The sequence below is a fragment of the Falco peregrinus genome, chromosome 5 (assembly GCF_023634155.1).
Source record: "Falco peregrinus isolate bFalPer1 chromosome 5, bFalPer1.pri, whole genome shotgun sequence".
Classification (NCBI taxonomy): Eukaryota; Metazoa; Chordata; class Aves; order Falconiformes; family Falconidae; genus Falco; species Falco peregrinus.
Window position 1 is genome coordinate 23,742,489 of NC_073725.1, and position 25,844 is coordinate 23,768,332.

At 40.7% G+C, this 25,844-nt stretch overlaps 1 protein-coding gene across 1 annotated transcript in view; it reads left to right on the forward strand.

Annotated features, from left to right (window-relative positions):
* POU6F2 (POU class 6 homeobox 2) overlaps positions 1-25,844 on the forward strand; it is a 253,430-nt gene that overhangs the window by 150,481 nt on the left and 77,105 nt on the right. The window contains exon 4 of the mRNA XM_013298398.3: positions 4,356-4,657. Within this exon, the coding sequence (XP_013153852.1) occupies positions 4,356-4,657 (302 nt within the window). The remainder of the gene's footprint in view (positions 1-4,355; positions 4,658-25,844) is intronic.

Consider the following 25,844-nt stretch of genomic DNA (forward strand, 5'->3'; position numbering starts at 1 on the left):
AGCATGATAGTAGGCTCCGGAGAGGCTTTTTAAAGGAATTATATGAAAAGACAAGAAGTTATTTGAATAATTTTGTGCCGTTGCTGGAAATGAACTTGGAAACTTTTCTGTGAAGTGACTTTTCTCCATCCACAAAATCTTCCCTGAGGTACTACCTCCCACCCCAGCAAGAATGAGTGCATTGCCAGTACAAAAGGGAATGGTACAGATATTGATATTCCTGCATCACCCAACATTCAAGTATTGAGCAATACTGAACGCAAAGCTTTTGTACTCCTAGATGGTGAATTAAAAAGAGCCATTATCTGGGAATGCCAGGCATACCCGCAGAACTTACAAACTCGATGTTTTCCAAGTCAGCTTCTGACCCTCTTCATTGATTGGACAAGTCAGCTCACCTGAGTGATTGCACCTCCTCACACTGTTGATGCACAGAAGTATGTTGGCAATGGCCATTTGACATCTGGAGAAGTAAGGGTACATTCCTATCTCCCCATGGTGACGGCCATTTGGATCTGGGGTGCTGTGCCCAGTACTGGGCTCCCCGGTTCAAGAGAGACAAGGAACTGCTGGGGATGGTCCAGCGGAGGCTATGGAGATGATGAGGGGCTGGAGCATCTCCCTGATGAGGAAAGGCTGAGGGAGCTGGGGCTGTTCAGCCTGGGGAAGAGAAGGCTGAGAGTGGATCTTATCAATGTCCACAAATGTCTTAAGGGTAACTGTCAAGGGGACAGGGCCGGGCTCTTTCCAGTAGTGCCCAGTGACAGGAGAAGGGTCAACGGGCACAAACTGAAACACAGGAAATCCTTCTCAATGTGAGGAAAAACTTTTTCACTTTGAGGGTGACTGAGCCCTGGCACAGGCTGCCCGGAGAGGCTGCGGGGTCTCCTCCTCTGGAGACATTCAAAACCCGCCTGGACGTGACTGCAACCTGCTGTAGGTGACCTGCCTTAGCATGGGGTTGGACTAGATGGTCTCCAGAGACCCCTTCCATCCCTGACCATTCTGTGATTCCATGACATCAGTTACATTAGCAGCTCAGTAGGACCTGAACCTGCAAAATTTTAGGTTGTAAAAAAGCTCTTGAGGCTTTTTTCCCCCTCTTTTTCTTCCCTCTGGATTCTGTCCCTTGTTTTATGTATTGGCAGAAGAAAGCACGCACAAATCAAAATGTCCATTTAACAGAGTATTGGTCTTGTGGAGAATGGAAGTTTAATGAATATTTGATTTTTAAGAATGTAATTCAACAGCTGACCGAAAGCATGACTTGTTAATGAAACTGAGGCCTACACCATTAGGATAACTGTTCTATCAAGTAAATCCCAACACATGCAACAATATAATCTTTCTTTCTTAGACACATTCATACATTTAGTAAAACCACAATTCCGTAAGTGTGTATTTTTGTCCATTTGGTAAACAAAGAGATCAGTACTATTTCTGTATCTGTGCTTTAGACTCTAATTTTGCAAGGCTACTTATATCACCGTTTGACAACATTTCAATGAAAGCATCTGGGAAGAAAAATTGCATGCTCTGTGGGGAACACTAGTACTAATAATTATTAAATAATACTCTTCTGATTGCTCTAAGCCATATGCAAACACACAAAACAATAAGCTTTTTTGCATTATAACGTAACCACCCCTTCATTTGTTTGCTAATGTTTATTTTTCATTTATTTTACACTTTGGGCTTCTTTACCCTTCTCCTCATGTCTTACCTGTCACCAATTTTAAGAAGTCCAGGCAGTGATGCTGTTGTCTTTAGTATTCTATGAACAGATATTTTTTTTTTGCATATGGTAAGTTCAATCATAAGAGCATTAATAAAAATTTAGTGCTGACCTTTTTTTACACTTTTGTGTTCCTGGAATCACAGTGATTCCTCCATCCTATATTACCTCATGTTATCTCAGATTGATACTTTCAGCATTCTCTTAATTATTGACCATATATTGCAGATTCTAGCTGAAAGGCATACCTCAAGGAGCCAGACATGTTCTGTGCTCCAAAAATATTTCAGTAGATGGCTTGCTCTATGCCTCAAATGCCTGTCCCCTGCTACATGACCCAGCGCCCTACATACAGTGTATGGCATTCTGACAATTCTGTTCTTCCAAGCCATGGCCTTTAAGAGTGCCCTGTGGGGGAAAAATGGGGACCATTGCAGTACAAAAAACCCTGCTGTATCTACTTTGCTATAGAGAAAGTCTTGTCTTATCCTGTCCAGTTGTTCACATAGGCTATAAAACAACCCTCGTTCCTGTCTATGAGCCGTGGGGGTTACAAGTTATGCTTCTGTGGGGTGTTGTGACATTCTTTCCTATATAGGAGTCTGTGGAAGCAGTAAGGGCCTGTTGTATTTGAAGTCTTGGTTATCAATGGTTAGTCCAGATTGGTAAACTGTCACAGGTGAGGAAATGACCTGCACAAGAACTGGTCTAGATTACTTTTTTCATCATGGGAATGGGAAGGGTCTTTCTGCCACTGTCTATGTATGTACCTACAGATAGAACTGGTGAATAGTATTCCTTGCCATCTGAAGTGCTTCATGCTATGGTTAATATTTGTCTATGCAGTTGCTTTCTTGTATACACACCTTCTCCATTTTTTGTTCTCATATGCTTTAGATTGTATTTCCACTTACTTCCCCCTCGGCTTTGGGGCATTTAGGTATGAGTTCTGATGGAGGAATTGATGTGAGTGTTCCCTTACTTCTCCAGGCTGATCTATTTTGCATGAGATACCATGTGTGGTTTATGTTGAAACAAAAAACTTCATCAGTAACTTTCCTGATGGAAATATATTGGTGTTATCAGTCCTCCTTCTCTGCATTATTCAAGTTCTTTGTTGAAGTCACATACACATAGCTATAATTCTTGTAAAGGCATATTTGTAGTTTGGTTCCTGCCTCTGGTGAAAGAAAATTTAGAGCAGCTCTAAGTTAGGAATGGATGACCAGCAGCTCTTCCTCCCAAGCCTTTTAGTTTTCCTTCATACAGACTTTTCTGGCTTACCCATTCTGCCTCATTTTTTTCCGTTTTCTTTTTTCCTTTGCTTATTCCAGTTTATGGCTCATTGATTTAATAAGTCGTACCAAGACCTCAGGTTCATCCCCAGGGCATAGACATCTAGAAAGCTGCAATAGGGATGTCGGCATGAAAAGAAACTGGAGATGACTTGGCTTTATCTGCCAATCCACAAATAATTTCATGAACAGAGTTTCTGGCCATGAAATCTGAATGCCATTTTAGAAATAACAGATTTGATTCATTCCCAGTTTACTTTGGCTTCTCCTGTTGGAAATTAGAATACAGAGTGGTGTTATCAAAGCAGTATACAGAGTGCAAAATAGTGCAATAACCTTGTAAGCTGTTCCTCTTGGGATCTTATAGCCATTTAATGCAACCCCAAAGATGTTAATTAAAGTGGGTAAGGCCGGAGACCCAAGTGACTTCAGGGCCATTACCCAAAGCACCATGCTCCTCTGATGTTCTGGCTGCTGCTTAAAGCTGTTCTTCCTTAGTGGCACCCCTGTGGCACAATTCTTACCTTCCTGAATTTAAGGAATGCCCTAGTCAATTTGAAGGTGTCTCTGGGAGATAAAGTTTGCTGCTCAGTGCCTCCAGGTTGATGTGAACCACCACTTTCCAAGCCTCATGTGTGGAGCACATGCTAGCAAAACACGACAGACCTTTAGTACCAGGAGTATGTGAGCAGTGCAGGTGGACAGAATTTCACCCTGTTTCACAAGAGGAACTTTATGGCTTTTAGATGAGAATGATGAGGGGTTCTGATTTCAGGCACGCACACATTTTATTGGGTATTTTTGCTACCTATGCATTGCACAAGAAATTTCACAGCTGAATATATTATTTCCTGATACCTGCTGTTTAAAGTTTTTTTCAGAGTGTCCTTTATTTTACAACAATGGTTTATGTAACAGCACCAGTTCATGTTATGAGTTCTTGCTAGGCTGTGTGCAGTGATGCCCTGTTCACCTCTTCTCTAGGCAGGCAAAATTCCCATTGACTTCATTGGTAAGCTTGTCTGAGCGAAGATTGCAGGTCAGCTGTGCTCTCTGTCCTGTGGGCAGAGCTGTAGCCCTTCCAAAGTTTTACTTTCATTGCCTCAAATGCAGTCTGACTCTTACCACAGAACTGCACTGGCAGAACCACAGGCTGTTATTGTCGGGAATGTGTTTCCTGCCATGGCCTGAAGCCTGAGGACAGCTGCCCTCAGTGGGCAGTGAGCCCCACAGTGTAACAAAACCAGAATTTAATCCAGAATATCTTTAACATAGTAGGTATTACTGAAACCTACATAACTCCCTTCCCTCTCTTCAATTCACAGCTACCTCATCCCTGAACTCCCAGCTTCAACAGCTTCAGCATCTTCAGCAGCTCCAGCATCAACAGCAGCAGCAGCAAAGCCAGCAGCAGCAGCAAGGTCAGCAAGCACAGACTCCACAGCCACCCCAGCAGACCCAGCAGCCACAGCCACAGCCGTCAGCGCCACCGCAGCAGAACCAAACACAGTCCCAAAGCCAGAGCCAACCACCTCCGGCCCCACAGTCCTCCAGCTCCCCTCAGAAACCCAGCCAGTCACCAGGGCATGGCCTTCCATCTCCTCTTACTTCACCAAATCCATTGCAGGTAGGACACTTTGTACAAATCTGTAACAGTCTAACGCAAGAAAGTGCATACTCTTCCACCATGAGGGGAGATCAAGTGAAGGTTACACCTTCTGACCATACAGGCTGGGAAATTCCACCTCGAATGAGTTAATCTTTGTGGGCATGCAGCTCAGAACAGCTAAAAGACCTGATAAGCCAGAAAACCATAACTAATGATGGTCCCAGTCTTCTGCTTTCTGAAGAGTAAACATCTTTTGCTCTTAAAGTCCATATCACAGAACACATAGAAAACTAATTTTTTCCACAGATCCAGCATGCAACTTTCACAAATGGCATTTGCCCAGCAGTGACCCTTCGTGGTAGCTTATGAGGACAGCAAAATCAGCTGTTCATTAGCAGATGATCCTGGCTGTCCCTAAAAGAAATGGAGCTTCTGGTGGTGGATGTGGGCAAAGGGTGGATGGGTTATCCTTCCTTTTGAAATCACAGCCCTAACGTTTATTCAGCTAGAATAAAATACTTTTGTTAAGAGTCTCAGTATAGACTCCAAAGCTAAGAATGCCAGATAATGCCTTTCCTAGATACTCACTCCAATGACACAGATGTTTTTAAATGAACCGTCAGCAATGGCACCCGCACTGATGCTGGGCTCTGCCCATCTTGGAATTGCCAGGCAGAAACAGGAGGGCTCTGATCCAGTGGTCCTGATTTCTTATACTTGGGTGTTCTTGCACTACCTATGTCATGCTGTATTCATGTCCTGCAAGAACAGCTTTGACTGTACCCACAAGTATGATTGTGAATACAAACCAGCATAGTCTGTGAAGTGAGCAGAGTCTCTTTCACTGGACAGTGGAAGTGCACTTAGAAACCAGCAAACTCTCTATTCATATATTTCCCTAAATTCTGAGACCCCACTTTAAAGGTGTTATCTGCACTGATGGATTCGGCTCCATTTCCTGCAGACATTAAACTGCATTAGCTTAATAATTAAAAAATCCGCTTCCAAACAATTAAGGGAATTGGTTTACAAGAAGCTGTGTTTGCCATGTGGTCAACCAGTTAAACCTGCATTAATCTAAGCTTCAACTAAATTGCATCAAATCTGATTTTTTAATGGTTTAGATAATAGACTTAAAAGTCCACAAGAGATGCATCTTGGTTCCTGGGCTTTTTCTTACAGTAAAGTATAATGTTTCTAGAGCTTCTTCTGTGTATTGTCTTAAGGGCTACTTAGGCACCACTTAATGCCCAGTCTATCATGCTAGTGAGTGCTCTGGGGCTCTTTAGTATGCAGATTATTGGCATACAGAGACAGGAATATTTCCAGAGGAGCTTTTTTTTGTCTTGGTGCAGCTGTAATGTTTGCACACTAACTGTATACACTATGTGTTGCTAAAACTGCCTGCTAAACACTGTGCTTCAGAAGGCATTCAGTTTTCCAAACAAAGCAAATGCACACATAAATTAACGTTGGGGTAGGGAAGAAGGGGAATTATCTCATTGAACATACCTCAAGAGGCTTGTACTAACACTGAATCAGAAGTCTCAGCTATTGTACAGCCTCTGGTTCCAGTGTGAATCTCAAATGAACTTGAGTGGTTCCAGCCTCATCTGTGACCTGCAGGTACAGGCTAGTAGAATCACTTTCCACTGTTAGCTTCCCAGGGTCACACCTCACTTGCAGAAGTACAACAAAAGTAAAACCTTGCATAGGAGGTACCAGTGCCCATGTTTTCATGGAGATACCTTGGCCCGTCGCTGTCTTCAGCACGCTCATCCCCACAGCTACCCTTCGGAGGGCAGTCTGGATGGGGCAGACCCAACAGAAGTGGAAGGAGACGACCAAGTACTCTGAGGTGGTTTTAGTTCAAATGCTGCCCCAAAACGTTTTAGGAACTGGGATTACAGTTAATGAAAGACACCAGCATGAGAGGTCTGGCATTCCCACCAGGCTGAGCGCAGCCAGTGCTGCTGTGCCAGCTGCATGCCTGGACATGTTCAGAACAACAGCCAAGGAATTAGAAGTCATTAGCTGTCAGCTCTGGCTCAGCATTAAAGAGTTACTAATAAATTTGGGTATAAATATTTTTAATATTCTTTCCTCTCTGATCCTCACCATTTAAACAGCCATGAAAACCCAAAGTTTGTTCACAGATGCAGATGCGCCATGTGCTGACATTGAAAAGAGAAGCCAGAATTCAGCACAGAACTTCAGGCCTCACCTTAGCAATGTTTGTAGGGCCATTAGTTTGGCCTTCTAGCCATTTCTACAGCATTTCTAAAGCAAGTATAATGCTTCTCAAGTTTCCCTAAGAAATACTTAAGAACTTGAAAATACTCTGTCATATTGCTGAGGATGGTGAGACTCCTTAATATGCAAACAGGTGACCCAGAAAAGTTTCCAGCGGAACCACTGTTGCACTTTGTAGATGGTTGAAGGATGTGTCTGGGTACTTCTCTAAAGCAGAGCAGTGGTAAGATCTCCTCCATGAAATTTGCCTTTCCATTCTAAATCCTGCAGAGAAAAGCTATTTCACCCATGTACATCTAACCTGAGGAATGGATCTGAAATTGTTTTCTTCTGCACAAACATTAAAATAAAATAAAAAAAAAGGAGGGAGCACACATTTGGCAGCAGTTCACATACCCAGTTCATAATAGCTGCTTAGACTGTGGATTTTTTTAATGTCTACTGCTTTAACTTAAAAATCGACCTAGAAAAAAAAATCAGAGGTATTATGGCCTCTAAGGTAATGTTCTTTATGAACTAGAATAAAATGGGTTTTGTTTGAAGAATATTAAGGGAATAAAGATCAACTAAGTTAAAGTTTGACAGCTTAAATTTCATTTCTGAATTCTTGATTTTTTTCATGTGGGCTTTATCCTCTTACATTATTCAGGATCTGTCTGAAAGATATTAGTTTAGAACAATGCAAGCTCAAAAAATTGTCACGGAAAGTCAGTAATTCAGGAGGATGATTGTGTTTGTTTCACAAAACTCTGAAGGATAACAGCAATTACATCTCAAAACGTACAGATGCTGTCATGTCCTTCAGAAGGCAAATGAAATGAAAGTGACTTGCTTAGGTATACCTGGGTGAGGTACTTTTGCTAGCTGATCAGAAATTAATAATACCGGTGCAGCGTACACCAGCTAAAAGTCTCAGAATGATTCCTGTCAGATTGTTCTATGATACTCTGCTCTAATTTTATCACTATTCTTTACTCAGTTCAGTGGACTGGATTGTAGTTAGAAAACTATTATTTTTAGGAAGTCTTTTAATGATTGTATAGAAAGATGAAAAACCTCACTTTAGGTTCCAGGGCCTGGATTCTGTGCCGTCATTAGTGATAATGCTCCAGTTTTACGCTGGCAAAAGCAAACCACTGCTTTTGGTTGTTACAGTGGTGACAACCGGGGTCACCACTGATTTGCAAAAGACAGCCAGCCAGAGGAGAATTTTCCAAAGCAAAGCTGTATTTCAGGAGGTGCTGGGTCAGGCAGATGACTGAAGACTTTTATCCCTTCGTATCAAAATGGTGAAATTCCTCACATAGATAATCATAGTCTTATTTTTACTTTCATTGTCTTAATTGATTGAGACAAAGGAATCCAGAGGTGAAAGACAACCTATCTCATGTTGTAAACTGAGGACTCAGAAACCTTTACTTCTGGGAAAGTACACTTCTTCCAGAATGCTTCTCCTGTGACTGTTTAATGTTTTTACATGGCAAACTGTACAGGTTCTTGAATGGTCAGCGTGTTGCAACTTCAAAGCAGAGTTAGCACCTCTTACAGAGTTTCCATTCAATTAAATTTCTGGAGCCATAAGTTCTTGATTACATGCTGTATAAAATCAGATGAACCAAGTACTAAGTAGCCAATTATTCTGTCTGACTACCAGAATAACACGCTTTGTATCAGCAACATATATTTAACTGGCTCCAAATGGAGGTTGGCTTCTGGTGCTGACACTCACCGTATGTTTCAGCAGTGTGGGTAAGATGAACGTACCCATAGCCAGATCTACAAAGGGAGAGCGGCGGTATAGGAATAGATTTCCCAATGATTTTTACTGTTCTGTTCGTGTGCGAATAGGAACAGACAAATAGGAAATCACCCAGGGACTGCCCCACCATAAAATTATTCTGACCACTTTCAGAACTCTTTCCTAAAGCATCTCTTTGTCATAGAAACCTTCCTACAGTAACTGCAGCTGATGGAAGATGATGAGTGGGAAAAAAATAATAATAAAAAGAGGGAAGAAAGGAAGTGAGGAGATGTCAATGGCAGAACAATCTTGCAAGTAATAGCAAACTCTAGGACAGCAAACAGAACTTCCTTCAGATTAAATTTTCATACTAATCTTAAATAATGTATTTGGAACCTCAACACTTTTATAACAAAGGACAAAAGAAAAGCAGAAAGGCTGAAACACTCAGCTGTAAATGAGGAAGAATATGTACACAGATGCCTGAGGCTCCAGCAGTCACAAAAACCTAACTGCCCCTTCCCTCCCAGCCTCATTCACTGGTTAGCTTCTCATTAACGAAAAACCTGCTTCAAAGAAACCTCAGTGTTTACTGACACTTTGATACATTTACATATATTTATGATACAGAACCAAGTCTCTGCTGGTTTGAGGAAGGCAGCTGGGATAAGTTTGCAAGGACTATAGTCATGGGCTGTGCTCACATCCAAGACACGCTTGTATTTTTCTCATGCTTATTTAATCCTGAGATCGAGAAAACTTGGCCAAGATTATGACAGGATTAATCCCACTCAGGTTTTTGTTTGTTTGCTTGGCTAAAATTATCTAGCCTTCTTCCTGCATATGATACTGTGCTATGCATGACTGTCTGAATCTGTTCCCAAGTCACCTGGTAATCAGTTTGACAAAGAAATATCTTATAAATGGTGAGAAAATGCACTGCTTTGAATCCAGTTTCCAAAATTTCCTAGTTTTGCTATCAGTAAGGAGTGAGATACTGCACATCACAAGGCAACAGATGATACAGACACATACAGCATTTATTTATTCAGGAAGGTCTATGTCCATCACCTCCTTAGAGTGAGCCTGAAGTACCGATCCTTAGTGGATTTCCAGGAGGTACTAGCAAGACCTAGGTCTCAGCTCTGAACTAGTAGCATGGAAACTGCCCTGTACTCAGCTAAATTGAGTTGAGCTTGGAGAACTGTTGAGAATATTTTGCATATTTCATCCCCTGCTTATTTCAAACATGTCCACAAAGATTTAAAAATCTTGTTTTACTGACAGTTTTGGATTGCTGAGTATTCTTACAGTCCTAGTGATTTATGTGGGTTGATAAAGGTGATTTCGTGAGTGGAAGAGGCAGACACTTGTGTAGACGTTTCCACCAGCTAGAAAGTCGTGGTCATACTGAAGTACCACACACACACACATGCTTGTGACCCATTGCAAATGCTGTTGTGATTCAGGTCCCCTCCTTTTGTATTTATGCCCTTCCTTTTGCCACTGCAGTCGTTCTGTGAACCACACCAACATGCACCTTGCTTGAGAAATTCTTGGCTTTGAGTTTCAGCGCATCCAGGGCCTCCTTTCTTCTTCTCCTCTTGCCTCTTCTGGGCACGTCCACGATCCTCCTCATCCCTTCTGGCTCTGCCACTGGATAGAGCACTCCGATGTGTCAGCATGCGCCCTAGCTGGACACTCAGGTGCCTCTGCACCGTGCTGTACCATGCTCCCTGGCCCTGGTGCACAGTGCAGAGACGTGCAGCCTGGTTTCCTGGCACAGCTAGCTTGTTTGAGGGCTGCTGCTCTTCATATCTACCTGGAGATACATGGGCATCATTTCCACAGAAAGGCTGGTTTGATTTATATGTAAGACTACACCCATCCACAGGACTGGGTAGGGTTTCCCATCTCCTCCTGGGCTGTCTTCCTTCCCCCGGCACCTCACTGCTTTTTTGGGTCTTTGAGGCATCGGGGCTTCATGCTGCAAAGCTGTTGAATACTGACTGCATTTAAACAGAGCAAAGGGATGTTTAAGGGTTCTCAAAGAGACTTTATAAGCAAGTCTCTTCATTCCCTGAGGAAACCTTCTCTCGGTTGGAGCACTGGCTGCCTGGTCCATCCAAATACACTCTGCAGGTGTTGCTATTTTCAGAAGCTCAAGGAGTACTGGTGTCTGACTCACATTTAAAGCAAAGGAAATTAATCTTCGAGCAAAACAACTGGCATTATTAGCACCCAAGGGGCAGAAGCTGAGGCTAATATAGGAAAACACTTGCTAGAGAATTCTCTGAAGGAGAGGAAAGTGGAGCTGTTTGCCTGGCGAGCTCTGGCTTCTGAAATGGGAGCATTTAATAAACTCCCTAAAGCAACTGAAGTATTTAATAAATGGGGAAATAAACAAATAGTACGCTCCCAGGACAAATTTGGGAAAGGATCCATATCCCATAAGGTCTTCTGTTTCCAAAACCTCTTTAGGCAGAGAGGAGAACCTCTGAGAGTCTTAGGGCCAGAAAAAAAATTGACACAGCCCCTCAGATACTCTTTTAAATCCAGTGGATCTGTTTTGCTAGCATTCATTTATCTTAATTTCTCTTTTCACTCAAATTTCCAAAAATTTTCAGGGAAGTAGAGAGTATCCCTAAGCAAAGCTTTATTTTTCCCTATTTTTCATACCCCTCAACTCTTAGTAATAAAGCAAATTTAAAAAATGAAAAAAATTGCAACCCATCACAGGTTTCTAGTTTTGTGAGGAAAAAAAAATGCTTCTGCTCGGAAGCAAGTGGACCAATTGAACACAGAGAACCTAGTGGGCTTGTTGGATCTGACTGAGGAGCAATACTCTGACAGTGCTATAGCCCTGATGATATATCATTCAAGGATCCTTGTACAAATAAACACCTAAAAGAGGTTGCTCAGCTTCTAGGTACTGCCTAAAAAAAAAAAAAAAAAAAAACCAAAAAAAACCTCCAGACTGTTTTTTAAAGTTTAAAATTAAGCCTTTTTTTCTTCAGCAGTATTGCTGAGATCTATTAAATTGTCTACTTGTGGATGTTTTTAGCAGATGCAGTTTAGGGCAGGTGTTTAAAAAATAATAATACTTTCTTTTTTTTATTGGTAGCTAGAATGTTTTGAGAAAGTGACTAAGCACAGGCCTGGAGATTATGAAATTTGCTTAAGTGTTAATGGGTTGATTGCTTAGTTGCAGCCTGCCGTCTTTACTGGAAATTGATTGACTGGTGCTGCAGGTCTTCACACTTGACGCTCGGATTTGACTCGAAAATTCTGCCAAGTCTTTTACTCTGAAATTTATCTTAATTAGATCTGAAAGACCTGCCACAGCAGAATAGTCACACCGATTAAAATGAAAAACAGGAGAAATTACTGATCAAATTAATCATAATGTCGGGTTACAGCTGTAGGTCTGATGTAATTTGCCACTCCAGTGAGTTACATCGGCCCAGGCAGAGGAAAGAGAGCTGGTTTTACGCTGATCCGTAACACCAGGCAGCTTCGGGCAGCCCATCAGGACGTTTATTCCATTCATTCTCTTGGCTTATTCTGACCTCAGTGCTGCAACTAGAAACAAATTAGGCAAAAGAAAAAAATATATCCTTTTATCCAAGGGGTCGCATTGGAACATGAGCTTTCCAAATCCTTCTTGTTTCATTTTTCCCCTTTCTCCACCAACCTTCTATTTTTGTTTGAAATAACCAACAATTAATTATGTGGAAATCAGAAAATTAAAAAGTCAGAGCACCTCAGGCACAAGTCAGAAAATATGTGTTTCTAAGAGCTCCTAGTGGGTTAGTATATGAGAAAATTAGGATCATTTAAGCAAAGGGGTATGTAGCAGGACATGAAAAGGCATGTTCTAGCAGGTAGGAGATCAACAATCAGACCTGATAACCTTATAGATGTGATAATCCTAAAACTTACTTTTAAATTATGTACTTGTAGTATACTACAATCTACTATAACCTTTTTTAAAAAAAATAAATGTACAAATCACTGGTTGAATCCCTGTTAAAAGGAGATAGGTTGTGGGTCTTAAGGGCCCCACCATCTAGAAGAGAAGTCTTCTGCAAGGTCCCTAGTATTTGTTCTACCAGCAAGGTTTGGAAGATTTTCAGGACAACCCATCTTGTAGCACCACTGTATTTTTTGCTGCTGATCCAGGGCAAAGTCAAGAAATGAAAATATTTGCCACCAGCTGAGAAAAGAAATGAAGTAAAGGAAAGAGAACAAGAAAGTAGGTGAGCACTGAGTCTCGGGGCTGGGGGGTGAGGTGGGGGGGTGTTATATCTTACCTTTGAAATATATGCAATTTTTATTTTGATACTTTAGTACCTTAAACGGATCAGGAATTTTTCTAAGTGAATTTTTATTTTCCAACAATGATGTAATTCCACAGAGTTGGTTTCTCTCCTGCCCAAAATTTCATTTTAGTTTTCTATTTTAAGCCTGGGAAATGGAAAGAACTGAGGGTAGCTTTTGTTTACAATCACCCTAAGCTGTATATAAACAAATTGTTACATTTAATAGCCTAAAAAATAGTGATTTGTCAGAAGAAACTGAAAACATTTTAATTCATGGTGATGATTTGAAACCTGCTGAAATACTTCATCACTTTCAAATGCAAGTTTTTGTTTGCTGAAACATTTCAATATTCGATTTTTCAACTGCATTTGCATCAGAAATTGCATCTTAAATCAGGAGAATTTCCTGCAGGACAGGAATTTGACTTGTTTCTGATAGCTTAGACATGACCAAATCTCCTGTGAGGATTCCAGTTGGAGAACCAAGCTAGGTTATGTTTGTGAAAGAGATTGGAAAGCAAAGCTGAGTTTCCAAAAGAGAAGAACTGATGTATGAAAATAGCACATCATATATTGCTAGGATTATCCTTTTCCTAAAGGAATGATGATGGTGCATTCTGGTTCTTAAAGGAGCTGAGATTCTTTAAGGCAGCAATCTCTCCTGCAATATCGTTGTATACCTGTTAAGAAACACTTACATGCTTGTAAAAAAATCAAGGAAGCAGTCAGACCTGCGAGGATCCTAGGTTCTTAGCAAAAATACAGATGTTATAAAGAAAACCTTAAAATATGGGCCCAGTCACAATCCAGAGTGGTATTCTGTAGTAGTGATGGCCAATAAATTGGTATCAGAAGATGATACTGAATGAATGTGATAACAAATGATACAAAAATTAATAGTTGCTACTGGTCTTATGATTTTCACCATAGTAACCTTATAATCCCATTTTCAACCTGCTGGAGAGCCAAACCCAGCTGGAGTGCTGTCTCTGACTCTTCTTGCTCTCTTCCCAGTTTGAGCAGTGCTATCCTAGTGGACTGGTGGCTTCAGCTGGGACAGGACAGGAGGTGGCAGAGGACTGATCTCCTCTTCACCTTTCCCCTGCAGGTGGGGGCCACTTGACAGCTAAGTGTCTTGCCAAGCAGAGCTGCTAACGTGGGTGCCCCATGTGCTACAGGGCAGTGGGGGAGGAGGTGGGGGCTAAGGCTATACTGGTATTGAAGTCCAGGAAGGGGCAAGTAAAGAGAAATCAGTCTTATTCCCAGGATTCATCTGAGGGTGTAGAATTTCTCAGGGACAGGGCCTGATTTTGGGGATGAAAGGGAAAATACTCATAGGATAACTGGCAAGAAAAAAAACGTATTTGTTATTCACAGTGCCTTTATTCCTGCTGACCTTTTCCACTGGGAGAGAGACACACAAAACCCCATAAGGATTGGCATTGTGAAAGGCTGTAATTGTATCAGTGATCACTACCCTGGAATAAGATGCTATGGACGTTTCCATCCTACCTCTGTCTGCAGCTTTTCACTTTATAACGACACCTAACACTACTACTAGGGAAGTTGGCAGGAGGTTTCTCAGAGCTCAGAGACAGGAGCAAGCTCAATATGCCATTCGGAAGGTTCCCCCCACTTCTCCCTCCCCAACTTTACAGAATTACAGCTTCCTTTTTTAAAAAAACTGTCTTCTATGAAATATGTTCTCCATGCAATCAAAATGTGTCTGACAGAATTTTCAGTTCATGTAAAACAAATATAAAAATAAACAAAACCTGAGAAAACCAAGCCATTCTAAAAATCCTTGATGTTTTCCCCATAGACATTCAAAAAGCATGTCTAGGGGGAAATCACTGGTACTTCAAATGTACAAGCAGGTATAGAGATAACAGATGTCAGTCCTGTAGACCCAAACTTGGCAGTCCATGCTCTCATGAGTGAAAACTACAGGGGAGGGAGTTCTTTTACTGCCACATACAATCTGCATATTTAGCTCTAATCCCATTATCAAGTTATGCCTTTGCTTACTTAATTCACTTTTGAAAAATGATTGGCATCAGGAAGCAAAGTGCTGTAGTAAATGGGTTGTTGGAGTAAGGAGCACCAGACTGCCGTCCCAGCTCTGTCACTGTCCGGCAATCACTTCACCTCTCTGTTCCTTTCAACTCTATCGTCCCCCATCGTTTGATCTCTTTTGATTGCAAACTTTTACATTTTTGGGATATAATGCAATGAGGCCTTGATCTTGCATTGGGCTTCTAGGTACTGCTGTAACACTAATACTACAAAAACAAGAAATACTCAAAACAGGAATCACATAGCCCCAGTCACTCCCCTGCTGAATTCATAGTAGTATTGCTGTTGACTTCAGAGGACACAGAATTGGTATCCATATTGTTTTCAAGTATATTGAATATTTTGAAGTTTCTGTCAGCTGCTCAGTGTGCTGTCAAATGCACTAATGAAAGGTTTTCCTAAAGTTAATTTTCCTACTCGTATTACAATAACCAAATTTGCTTTAACACTTGAAAAAATCCATCCATACTAAAGAGAATCAGTTGCTTAATCCTAAAATTAAAGGTTATTGCATGCAAGAAAAAATAATTACATGCTCAAAGTATGGAAAAAAGAAAACTTTTTTAATATGTAGGTATTTGTATAATTAAAGACTAATCAAGCATGAAGGCTGCTGACTAAACCAGAAAATGAGATTGTTGGCAAGCAATATTGTAATGTAAATGCCATTTTTGTTTAAGTACTAAAGAGCTGGAGGAATGATATCCTGAACAGATTAAAAGCAAACAGCATTGATAATAAATATTTATCAGATTTCAAATGCAACACACAGAGATTTTTATATTTTACATGCAAAATATATTGGCATTGAAATATTCAGTCACTTTTCAAAGGTTTGTTCACATCTTCACTTTAAAATGTTGAAAAGCAAGCACTCACTAGTAAGAGAAACAGCTTTAGAACTCAGTCTTAACCTGTAGCTATGTCAGGAATCTGTAGGCAATGGAAAACAGCTGAGAGTTGCTAACACGTAACTACAAATGCGTAAGATCAACTCCTGGGGCTGGAGAGTCAGAATTTTAATGGTCTTTATATGTGTTTACTTTTCTGTTTCTTTTTTTTCCACAATATTAACATTAATTTTTCAAAAAGAGGGAAGCTTCTCAAAATCAAATCCATGCCGTGAAACTAATGTGTAGTAAAGTGTTTATGGAGAGCTTATGTATATACAGAAATTATCCCGATGTAATCACCATTTTGTTGTAGGGGACTGATTTAGTTGAAGGTTTGTATCTTCTTGGGCAGTGCTTTCAAATCTGTGTAAAAGTATTGCACTGGTTAAATATGTTAATCATATACCTTTCTGTTATGATATTGTGGCCTAAATTTTGTTCAGAAGTAGATATAAAGATATTTGGCTACATCAAGAGTTGAGGAGAATGAGGAAATGCTAGAAGGGAAGAACCAAATGTGTTCTCATTCCCATCCATTTTCTTTCCGTTACACTGTTCCCAGGGTTGGCACTACTCGGCATGCTGAGGTCCAGCAGAACCATCTCTTAATCAAGCCTGGTCATGCAGTAGTTGAAGTTAATTTAAAATGTCCTTTGACATCTGTGAAAAGAGGTTTAAACCCAATCGTTATGATAGTAAGGCAGTGAAGACCTTTGCTTTAGCTCGTGCGCTGCGGGCCGTTGCATTCTTTGTGTTGATATGTACCTCCTGTTGTTTCCTCATACATTTACTTTCCAGAATAATTTTCATCTCACTTGATTATGACTGAGAGATACAATAGTATGTCACTGACAGAGTTATTGGGGGAAAGTGGCAATAGGGATTTTTGAATGCAAGGCTGCCTACAACATTATCAATTTTTTTCTAGTCTAGTGTAATTGTATTCTATTAGTCTTTGGACAAAGGGAGTGTAGACAAATTCAAATTAAATAATACTGTGCAAAAGTCTAATGCTAGTCTCTTGAATAAGCATTGATCTAATTTTCAGAAGGGTTGAGTCACTCCCATTGATGTGAACTGTAGAAATTATTGCTTAGCCCTCAAAGGAGCAAAAATACCAATTTCAACCCCTGGATTTCTTAGAAAAATCTTGCACATCTATGGGTTATATCACAGGAAACTGACAATTTGCAAATGCGAGAATTCAGACCAAACCAGCCAGATTCACATACCATCCTGTGTTTATCTGAGTCACCAAGCTCTTAAATGCGTAACTTCACAGATAGTCTTATTAATGTATCATCATTAAGAAACTTCATAACAAGTACTTTATAAGTCCTCTAAGCAATTCATATTTACACCCGTTTAATGATACTAAGGATCACATTGGTAAAAACACTCTAAGGAAAACAGAAGGAAAAGTACAAAACCCTGTGTGTAGACCATCAGTCAGTGGTCCAGCAAGAAGGAAACTAGAAGAGGCAGTAAAGTGCATTTAGATCAAAGCTATGCAACTGATGGTCCGTGTGCCAGGTCTGATCCCTAGGAAGTTTCCAGACTCCAAGTGAGCAAATAAAAGAAAAATAAAAGGCTTTTGAAGGCAACTGCACATGTGCTTTGCCCTGGGATGTGCTGTTGCTTGGGAGTCCTGAGAGCAGCCCAATTACCTGAGAGGTGGGCAGGTGAGAAGTCTGCCTTTTGATATTTGTTTGTTTGTTTTTCACACATACCTGAGTGAAGCATAGTAATAAATTCCAGGTTGCCTGTTAGCAAAAGACCCTAATTCTTTTCTTCTGCAGGGAGGGCTGTGCCCCTGAAAGATTGCTGATCCTGTCGAGCAGGTGATAATTCCTTTCTTTGTTTTCTAGCCTTAGTGTTGTATAAAGTGTAAGTTACAAGACAGGTTTACCTATTGTTTCTAGAAGGGATGTTACCACAGTTTACTGAGGAAAACATGGTAATATGTAAATTATTTAAAGGCTGAAACAGACACTTTCACAAGTCATTAAACTACCCTCTGTCTTGAAACACAAAGAGGATATCCCTGGGATATTTATCTGAGGGGTCTGCAGGTCAAAAGGGGAATGGAGTCAGCAGAACCAGCAGCAGTCACATACAGAAAGAGCAATTATCCACAAAATAAAAATGAGGATAGCTGTTAGAAGTCTTGGCGCATACATCTGAGATGCCTTTGGTGGCACCATTACTTATGAAAAAAGTCATTACTGCCATTTTGTGCTAGATACCGTGTACCTATTTCATGGTAACTGTGGCTTGCATAGTGTTCATTTATATGGAAAACCTACCAATAAACCTCAAACCAACTAGTGAAATGTAGAAATATCTCCCAGCTCTCTGGCTTTATGCTCCTTGAAAAGCATTAACTTAAACAGGACCTTAAAATGCTCAACACTTGTACACGTTATCTCCATTTACCTTCGCGAATCAATAAGGACATGAAAGCCACATCTCCAGTGTGTGGTTTTGAAAGTCTTAATCTGATTCTCTAGGTTGACAGTATCCTTTAGTCCAAATCATAAAAAAGTAAGATCACTGTCCTGATTATCTCCTTGCTTGGAAGTCTGAAGGCCAGCCAGATGCTGCTCTGTTTTCCAGGACTGTCCAAATAAGTTTCCTTATTTTCAGGTAAGACTTGCCCCTCATCTGAGCAACAGATACTGATATTTGAGGAATTTTTTTCTGGGCATGCTGTATTTGGTTTTGTAATTTCTCACAGGAAGAAGTCTTACTACTAGGATTAGGCAAAAATCAGATATTCCATGATCTCAACAAATACTGGACTCCAAACCAGAAAAAGAAAATGGAAAAAACATGGTAGCTGACAAAGTTTTACAGGGATTAATTAAACTGTGAAGCCCGATTTAATTTTCTTTACTGTATGCACATGCAACCCTGTGCTATTTGAGAAACTGGATTCAAAATGAAGAGCCCAAAACTTGGAAATTTCAGTACTGCCAAAACACTCTTTGGGACCTTACAGAGGGAGAGGCTTCCTAAACACAATCAAAATGCCCATCACTTTTTCAAAAAGTTTAAATTCCAGTGGAAAAAATGATAGTGCAATAAATTTTTCCATCAAGATTTTTAAAACCTATTTGAAAAAATTTGTAACAAAATATTTGAAGTTAATCCTTATCCTGGAAATCACCATGGGCTTCAGAAATACTAGCTGGTGCTTAGAAAAGATGAATCTGTCATTTTTCTAGTAAACTGGAAAGCTGCGCACTGTTGAATATAATATTAACATTAGGGGCTGTTTTTAAATTTCCCGGTGGTTGATTTGGTGCATCAAGGCAACAGGGGTAATGGTCTGAGGAGGAGACTCCTCACAAAGTAGAAAGAAAAGATCAGCACACTTCCCACTCCTGCCCTGTGAAGGAAGGTCGGACAGGCCAGTGCAATGGGCCAGCACCGAGCAAAGGAGATTGACCTCAAGAACCAAGCTTTGTTATCATCAGAGCGATAACCACCCTCATTGTCCCACAACTTGTTCCTCTGCAAAAGGACTAGCAACCAACCAACAGCTGGGCCACTCAAGGCTTGTTTTTCATTAGTTTTTTGTTGAAAACTGCAGATTCACTGAAAAGCCAGTCTGTTCGTGCCATCTGGTGAAACCATCTCATGGAACAGTATCTCAGCCTCAGGTTCAAGCCTTTCACTGCACCTGATTCACACTCTTCAACCAGGGTCTCCGCATGCTGGTGAGTGCCCTGATTCAGCAGAACAATGAATGCTTGAGGGATTTTGCTTTTTCATCTTGGAATATAAATAGATTACTGTTCATCAGGCCAGAAAGAGAACTTATCCTCATACTTGTCCCAATGCGCATGGTAACTTTGACAAAGAAACAATCCTAAGTAACAGCGAAGAAAGGCCATGAGCCTGTAACTTACTGTGTATATGTATGTCTTTTCTGTTCAAGAAATTTTGATGATGCTGGAAATTTTAATGAACAATTTCCATAAGTGCTAGACAAGCCCACAAGGAGCTCTCTAAATATTCCAGATGTAAGCTAAGACTGGTTTGGCTTTGTTCTCTCCAGGGAGAAGAGGGACTGAACGTGTAAGTTACATGGTATTCTATCAGTTGTTTGGGTGGGAGAGCTGCCACTTTAGCATAGCATGAGCGCTGCTTTTCCTGGGAGGGATGTCTGGTGTTTGGATTGCATCTCGCTGATTTTCTTTTTGCAATCATGCAAAACGAAAGGGTGTTTCCTAAGCTACATTACAGGGGAAATTTTTAAAAGATGATTGATACAGAAAGGTGAGTATAAGTTACATAGGGAGCATATGTATGATGAAGGTTGATCAGATTTTTTTAAAAAAGTAATTGGTATCTTCCAAGTATAAAGAATACTCTTTAATGTAAATATTGAGTGAGTTCCTATCACTCAAAACTAATTTTCTTGTAAGGGAGTGTTGAAATGCTTCTGGATAGTACAATTAAACCACATCCCTAAATATCTAAATGCTAGCTCCAATAGGACTAAGACTTCATGAGCAAAATTTGACTTTTAATGGTATTAGGTGAATACAGATTTTAAAAAAAGAGGAATGACAGGTTCTGAAAATAAAGTTTTAGTCTTAGTGCTTTGATAAAGATCCATGACCCCTGGCCCTTTAAAAATTGAACTTAGACTGTAAAAATATCACTTCTTATTGATCACATGGTTATTAAAGTCAGTCAAATGCTCAATTTATATGTCAAACACTTGTAATATTTCCTGTAAATATTAGAACAAAAGAAGAGGGTGATAATATCATTGTGTTGAGTTGCATTAGATTTATTTGGCTTTTCATCCCTGAGAAATGATAAAAGTGTCACTAAGAAATTCATTAAATATGCCAAGCATTTATCAAGGGTAAATTAATTTACAGCTGCATCATGTATGTGTGCATTACTTCATGTATATGAAAGCAGGAACATCCCCATCCATGTAACCAAGTGTGATAGGATACATGTGTTCTGGTTCTCTCCTTTCAGTACACCTTCCCGCTCACTGCCCCATACTTGCAACCCTGGAAAGGTACAGCTTATTTGTTGAATATCAAGGAGAATGAGGAAACTTAATAAGTCAACAAATATTAATTAAATGTTAAAGGCAGGTTTTAAAGTACCTTCAATATATATTGCTCCTAATGACATTCAAGTGCGCTTACAAGGGAGGTCAGGGGGGAGATCTTTAGATTCCCCAGGCGCCCCCAAGATGCCTTTCCATAACCAAATGCTTTCATATGAGTAATCGAAAGAAACCTTTAGTCAACCACTGGGGAGTCTTTACAGCCTGGCTTCGATTGGAGTCTGAGTGCAGGCCTGTGAGCAGGAGGTGTTTGTAAGCATTTCTAATGGCATTTTGATGTACATGTACAAAATTGATGTCGGAAGGATCATTGTAAAGTCCCAAACAGTGGAATATTGAGGACATTTTCAGGTGGCAGTCAGATTCTGGCTGGGTGAGCCCAGTATATTTTCTCATGTCACAGTTGATTAGGTTCACAGGGAAGTGGAAAGAGTAAAAAATTCTCTTATTACTGCAGCAATGCCATATCAGCCTCTTTTCCCTTTGAATGCAACATTAGTTTTTGTCCAGAACTCTAACTGCTTTCTACAGTTTGGGGAATTGTAAAGCAGAAACAATTTTCCCAGCTAGGCTGACCTTCACAGTAATGAGAAATGACTGGAATTTCTCTCTATTTCTCTACATTTGGGGAGGGGGGATAGGAGAAATGTGTTTGTTTTACCTGATATTATGTTGTGGGTGTCTATTTGGCACTTTGAGCCTAATTTTTTTCCATTCAGGAGATTACATGGACTGTTGCACCATCTGACCCAGTAGCCAGCCCTCAAGTGTATAGAGAAGCGACAGTAATGTACTTCAAAGCTTTTGTTATCACAGCAATGATGGCATTTTGTTTCAGCCATTAAATGATTTTTTTTTTTTTTATGGGATGGCTATTTTCATTTACTCTTCAGTACTTGTTCAGTGATGAGCAATGATCTTGAGAAGATTTAAGATTCATTACTGGCCAGGCAGATGGGGGAGCCTCAAGATGGACATACATCTGCAGGGTGTTCCTTGTGAGGCTGGTGCTATAGTACTACAATGCTGATCATCTCTTAGGGACAGGATAAAAAAATTCTGCATTTACATGCAAAAAAAGGAAGTGTTATGTCTGGAGATTCTTTAACAGCAGCACATCTGGCTAGAAATAGGAGTTGTTTCCTTGTTCTTTCCAGATGTTTCAGAATGAAGCTCTTTCCCTGTGGAATCTGAGGCCTCTAGCAATGCATGGTGGTCCAGGCTAGGTCTGCCCTGCAGATGCAGAATTAGCATTGCAGAGTTGTTGACATAGGCAAGCTAGGTTTTATGCAGCAAGATTTGGTGCTGGGTAGAGTGAAGGCACTACAACAGGGCATTGAATGCAATGAGCTGCCCAAGCAAGTGTACAGGATCCCAGGCATGTTTATACAGCCTATAATGAGGTCCATACTGCTGTATGTTTGTGGTGGCATTGGCACGAACTAGATGGCCTCGGGTAGGACTCCACCTTCTCCTGGGTACAGTGCAGACCTATCTGCCACTTGGCATCTGTGCTAGTAAAACATCTGGAAGGTCTTGGAAATGAGCACAGGTGAAAACATTTCAAATGGAAGATAAATGGGATCAAATCTCTAGCCGCAAATCACTCAAATGTGAAAGCTTTGTGGTAGTTTCAGGGAAGTCATAAGTTTAAAGTGTTCTCCTTTTTTTTTTTTTTTTTTTTTGTTATAGCCAGGACAGTCTATAGAAATGTCAAAATAACATGTAGGAGGCAGGTTTTCACCTCTTCACCATGGAGGAATAAAAGTTCTCATGGTATTTCTAGAAGGTTGCATAATAACCTGTAAACCTTCAGCTGTACTCCTCTACTTTTACTGTATCTGAAAGGCCTGAAGGGGTGAACTTATTCCATGAAGTTGGAGTTACACTTTCCTAGTTAGTATTTCCATGTTATAGCCATGATGTTAGAACATGGATTTAATTCCATGTTAATGACCCAATATGGGGAGCAAAGTCAAGTAATATTAAATGATCCATGATCATGCTGTAATACCTAGAGTGCAATATCTCATTAACTGCAATTAGTGGGCCTCCACTAACTGCACTGGAGCCTCCACTTAAACTTTTATAAGCCTCCAGCATTAGTGGCATGCTGTAATACTAGCAGATGACTTTTTTCTGATATGCTCCTCCACTCAGAAATATCTGTATGTCTGCAGCTAATTGGTTATGAACAAGGTCAATCAGGGGAGAAAAGCTTGAAATTGCGGGAACATTTCCTTTGTATTATTATAGAACATTGCAGGAGTGTTAATTGAGATCCTGTTTTTCTAACTTTGTATTGAACTATTTGGTACTCATCCTTGCCTTTCTCCTCTGGTCTTTTGAGGCAAATGTGTCTTGAAGCCCTCAACAGCCTTTTAGCCAGTGCTGCTTTCTTTCTGTATTTCCTTTACTCCATACATGATTATCATGTATGATAGGTTAGATTAGTTAGTAAATTACTAATTAGATAGTAAGAAAGATTGGATTCATGTGGCCACTAAACTGGACAGAAATAAAGTTAAGCAAAATCTGAGTGGATCAAGACAGATCTGCTGGCTTTTCTAGGAAGGGAGAACCCAGAGGATGAAGGAGCAAAGAAGAGTGAAGACTGCCCTCACTCTTGGATCTAATCTTTTTCAGAAAACCTTCGTTGTCAGTCTTCATACAGGACTGGCCAAATCTGTCAGATCCTAGGAAAGTTATCGGGGAGAATGAGGTTAGATAGTGTTGTGGTAGAGAAAAGCAGCAATCGCAAACAGTGCTTGATAAAACAGAGCTCAGATAATGCCTTTGCCTAAATTAGTTACAGAAAATAAACTGATAATCTGAAACACTTCTTTCTTTCTATTATAATTAGCAATGCCCTGCTTTCTTTGCTCTTAGCAGTGTCCTGATGTTTGATTCATACTTCCACCAATAGCTAACTTTTATGAAGACTTCATAAAAGGACAGTACATTAATTCAAAGATGTTCAATGCTGATCAATATCCATTGCATAACAATTGCAAACACATGATCTTCCCTTTTCTGTTGACAGCATTAGTTGTATTTTTTGTCTTGTGCTGAACCATACCCGAAGTCCAATACTCATTTCATGCCAGTTTAAATCAGGAACAATTCTGTAGAAGGTCACGTGTGATATATCCGTGCAAAAGCAGTGTAAGTGAGATTGGTCTTAGCGACTGTGAATTTTAGGAAGTCTGGCTTCATAGCATGACTAAAACTTTATGACTGTGACTTGTCTTCATCCTTGAGTTTCTCTTAAAAGCTCTGCACCTGAGAAACATTGGTAGCTCTCTCAGCACAGCGCCACGTTCAGAGCCTTCCCTGCCTGGTGACATTAAGAAGTCCTTCATGCAGTAAGGCAGGATCTGATCCTGGAAACCCAGAAGCATTACCCTAGTTTCAGGACTGGTAAATCAGCATCTGGAACAGGCAGCCCTTAGTGAGAGAGGCACTCCCTTAAGCATTTCTTATTTGACTAAAGTGGGAAAGTGTATGCTTGTATTAAATTTGGCGTGCAAGACAAGATATACTCCAACGTTAAAAATAACAGCAATGTCTCCACATCAAGGGCCTTGGGACTTGGGTTATACACTTGGCAGTTTTGTGTTTGTTATTCTCTCCTAGGTAGCAGTGACAAATCACTGGGTTACGAACATACCCGAATAGGAATGAAAGGTATTCTGCCTCCTGATCTCCCTCCCTGGTGTGCTCTGTGTTTTGAATGAACGTTGTTACTTCCGTGTGTAACAGGCTAAATGTGTGAAAACTGATCAGCCAGTCTCAAAGCAGTGGGCTAAGATTTAATTATGCTTATTAAGAAAGGGACAGAAGTGTCTTAAGATGTGTGGAGAAGTTGCCCGCAGCTGCTAGGGTGCGTTGAGTATCCATGTCACAGCCAACTTGGGGTCATCTTCTTCAAATAGGGAAAAGCTTGCAGGTGGGCTGCTGTAATGGGAAGGGACATGAGGGTTGTGTAGGTAGGGTCCCAAATACAGAAATGGCACAGAGGGGCTGTGGCTGCCTGTCTGCCCCTGGCAAATGGAGGAAGCTGAATCTCCGCAGGCTGCCAAACTGAGGATGGGGAGTGCTGTGTTCTGCATCCCGTCGGGCCCCACAGGTTGAGTCTTCACAATCCCTGTGGCTGTTATGAAATCACTCAGATTCCTAAAACTTTCAAAGGCTGCAGGAGCAGCCAGGGAAAATAAAAACAGTACCTAAATATAGGATAAATAAAAGCAGTGTATAAATATTGGAAACAGTGTTAATTCCTGGCTCTAGCCTGCAGGAAGAGGTTGAGTGCTGCTGAAAGCTGCGGAGAGCCAGGACACTACTGCTCTCTACTCTACATCTCTACAGGAAACCTCAGCATAACCTTTAGTGTGTGATCTCCTAAATGCAAATTATGTTCATAGCAATTATTTTAAGGTTTTTCTTTCCCTCCTACTGCCAGCCAGAATTAATGGCACAGCAGCAGAACAGGCAAGCACTGCATATAAGTGTCCAGGAGTGTGTGCCATAAATGTACGGTGCCAGTTTGCACTTCACCCTGCCATAATTTCACAAGCAGAGTGCCCTTTTGGAGCTAAACCCTACCCCTCATCTTTTTGTTAAGAGGTTCCCCTTCTCAGCCCATTTCTTCCACGCCAACGCGTACCCTCCAGACTTTCATACTGGACCTTGCTGCCATACCAGTAATGCTCCTTGGGTTTTTTTTGCTGAATTCCTTCCAGAAAGTGTAGGATCATGCAGCCGCGAGGCCTGGGCAGCAATAGGGAAGTTTTCCCAGAAAACAGCAGGCAACCAGTCA